Raw genomic sequence first — 1679 nt, forward strand, 5'->3', positions numbered from 1 at the left:
TGAGAATTCACTTTGCTGCATCTATTTATATAATGGTTTTTCTCATTAATTTGTTGATGAAATAAATTTCCAATACTTGATCATAGAGAAGTTTTTATTCTTTGGGCCCCTGTAATTTATCACTAACATTTAGAATCTTTGCACTGGATTTGTCTGTGCTTTTCTTTGTATTACCTCCTTATAACAAGTACATCCAGCACTATACTGAGTAGGTGTAGTGAGATAAGACATGTTTATCTTGTTTTTTATTCTATAAGGAAAAAACTTAATATTTAAGTTTTAATATTTAATATTTAATTAGAGATGCCATTTATCAGATAATACTTTCGTTGCATTTTGTTGAATAAAACATAGTATTAAAGTTACCTCACTTATTTACTTTTACTTTGTTGTGGCCGGTAAAATTGTTTTCTGACACACTATATTTCTTTTACAAAGTAGTGTTCTAGTGTAGCTTTTCAAGGTGGAAATAAAATATTGTCGCCCCACTAAGAAGAAAAAAGGACACATGCTTATCTCTACAGATAATTCACTCATGCTTTCTGGTCATTATATTTAAACATACACAATCAGGTTTAATTATAATAAACACTTAAAAATTCACAACACCATAGACCCTCAGCGTTCATTTATACACTATGTTTTCAAAAGTGAGAGTAATTTTCTCATTTTCTTTTTTTCCCATAAACGCTAAACAAAATATTTTTTTCCAATTTACATAGCCACTTGTTTTTGTGTAAAAGACATCAAGATAAACTTAAGAGGAGTTGTGAAACCAAATGGATTTATATATACCAAGAATACAAAGATAGACTCCTTAAAGATCTCTTTTTTAATCCTGAAGCTGATCTAATGGAAACATTTACACATTGGAAATATGTAAGTATAATCAATTTAACATGTTTAAAAAGTGTTTCATTTAATATGCTATCATTACTTATGTAGCATTAATATGAATTTCTTCAATCACTTTTGAATAGCTTTCATTTTATTATTAGTGTTTTGTTTTAAATTTACCTGATGTGAGGAAAAGATATAATAATGTATTTCAAATATAATTTTGATGATACATTGATTACTCTTACCAGAGCCACTTATATTTTATGCTATATTTTTATGTTTCCTTTCACTTTCATTTGTTTACATATTGCAGATAGCTATTAATCATGATGTAGAACCTCTTTCCAAGGGTGGCAAACATAAAGAAATATTTAGCTTTAATATGACTTTAATAAGGTAGCTGATTTTACATCAAACTTAGTATTCATTCAGTTTTTATATTCCAAATCATTTATTGCTTTGAGGATACAATGGGCTGGAAGGAAATTTATGTACATTTGTTGAATGCCTACTATGTGCCGTCAACTGTGCTAGATATTTTATATGTGGCATACAATTTATTTTCGTAACACAGTAAAATAGGTGTTTTACCTAACTTTTACAAATCAGAAAACTAAGATTCAATGAAGTTAGTATAATTTAATAAAAGTCACATAGCTAGTTGACATAACTAGGCTTCTACTACTAGTCTTACTGACTATAGGGTTTATGCATATGTGTGTGTGTGTGTGTGTGTGTGCTTTGTTTTAAATGAGGGCCGCGGGGAGGAGATGAGCCAGTCTGGGTGCAGTGTAGCAATGACGAAACACACAATTTTCCTCTAGTTCTTGAATGCTTCC

At 29.6% G+C, this 1679-nt stretch overlaps 1 protein-coding gene across 7 annotated transcripts in view; it reads left to right on the forward strand.

Annotated features, from left to right (window-relative positions):
• Positions 1–1679, forward strand: part of LRRIQ3 (leucine rich repeats and IQ motif containing 3) — a 183446-nt gene that overhangs the window by 84150 nt on the left and 97617 nt on the right. For all 7 annotated transcript variants that reach the window (XM_045292204.1, XM_045292202.1, XM_045292200.1 and 4 more), the window contains one exon: positions 723–879. In XM_045292204.1, the coding sequence (XP_045148139.1) occupies positions 723–879 (157 nt within the window). The remainder of the gene's footprint in view (positions 1–722; positions 880–1679) is intronic.

The sequence above is a fragment of the Echinops telfairi genome, unplaced genomic scaffold (assembly GCF_000313985.2).
Source record: "Echinops telfairi isolate 266 unplaced genomic scaffold, ASM31398v2 ScPeMD7_443;HRSCAF=831, whole genome shotgun sequence".
NCBI lineage: Eukaryota > Metazoa > Chordata > Mammalia > Afrosoricida > Tenrecidae > Echinops > Echinops telfairi.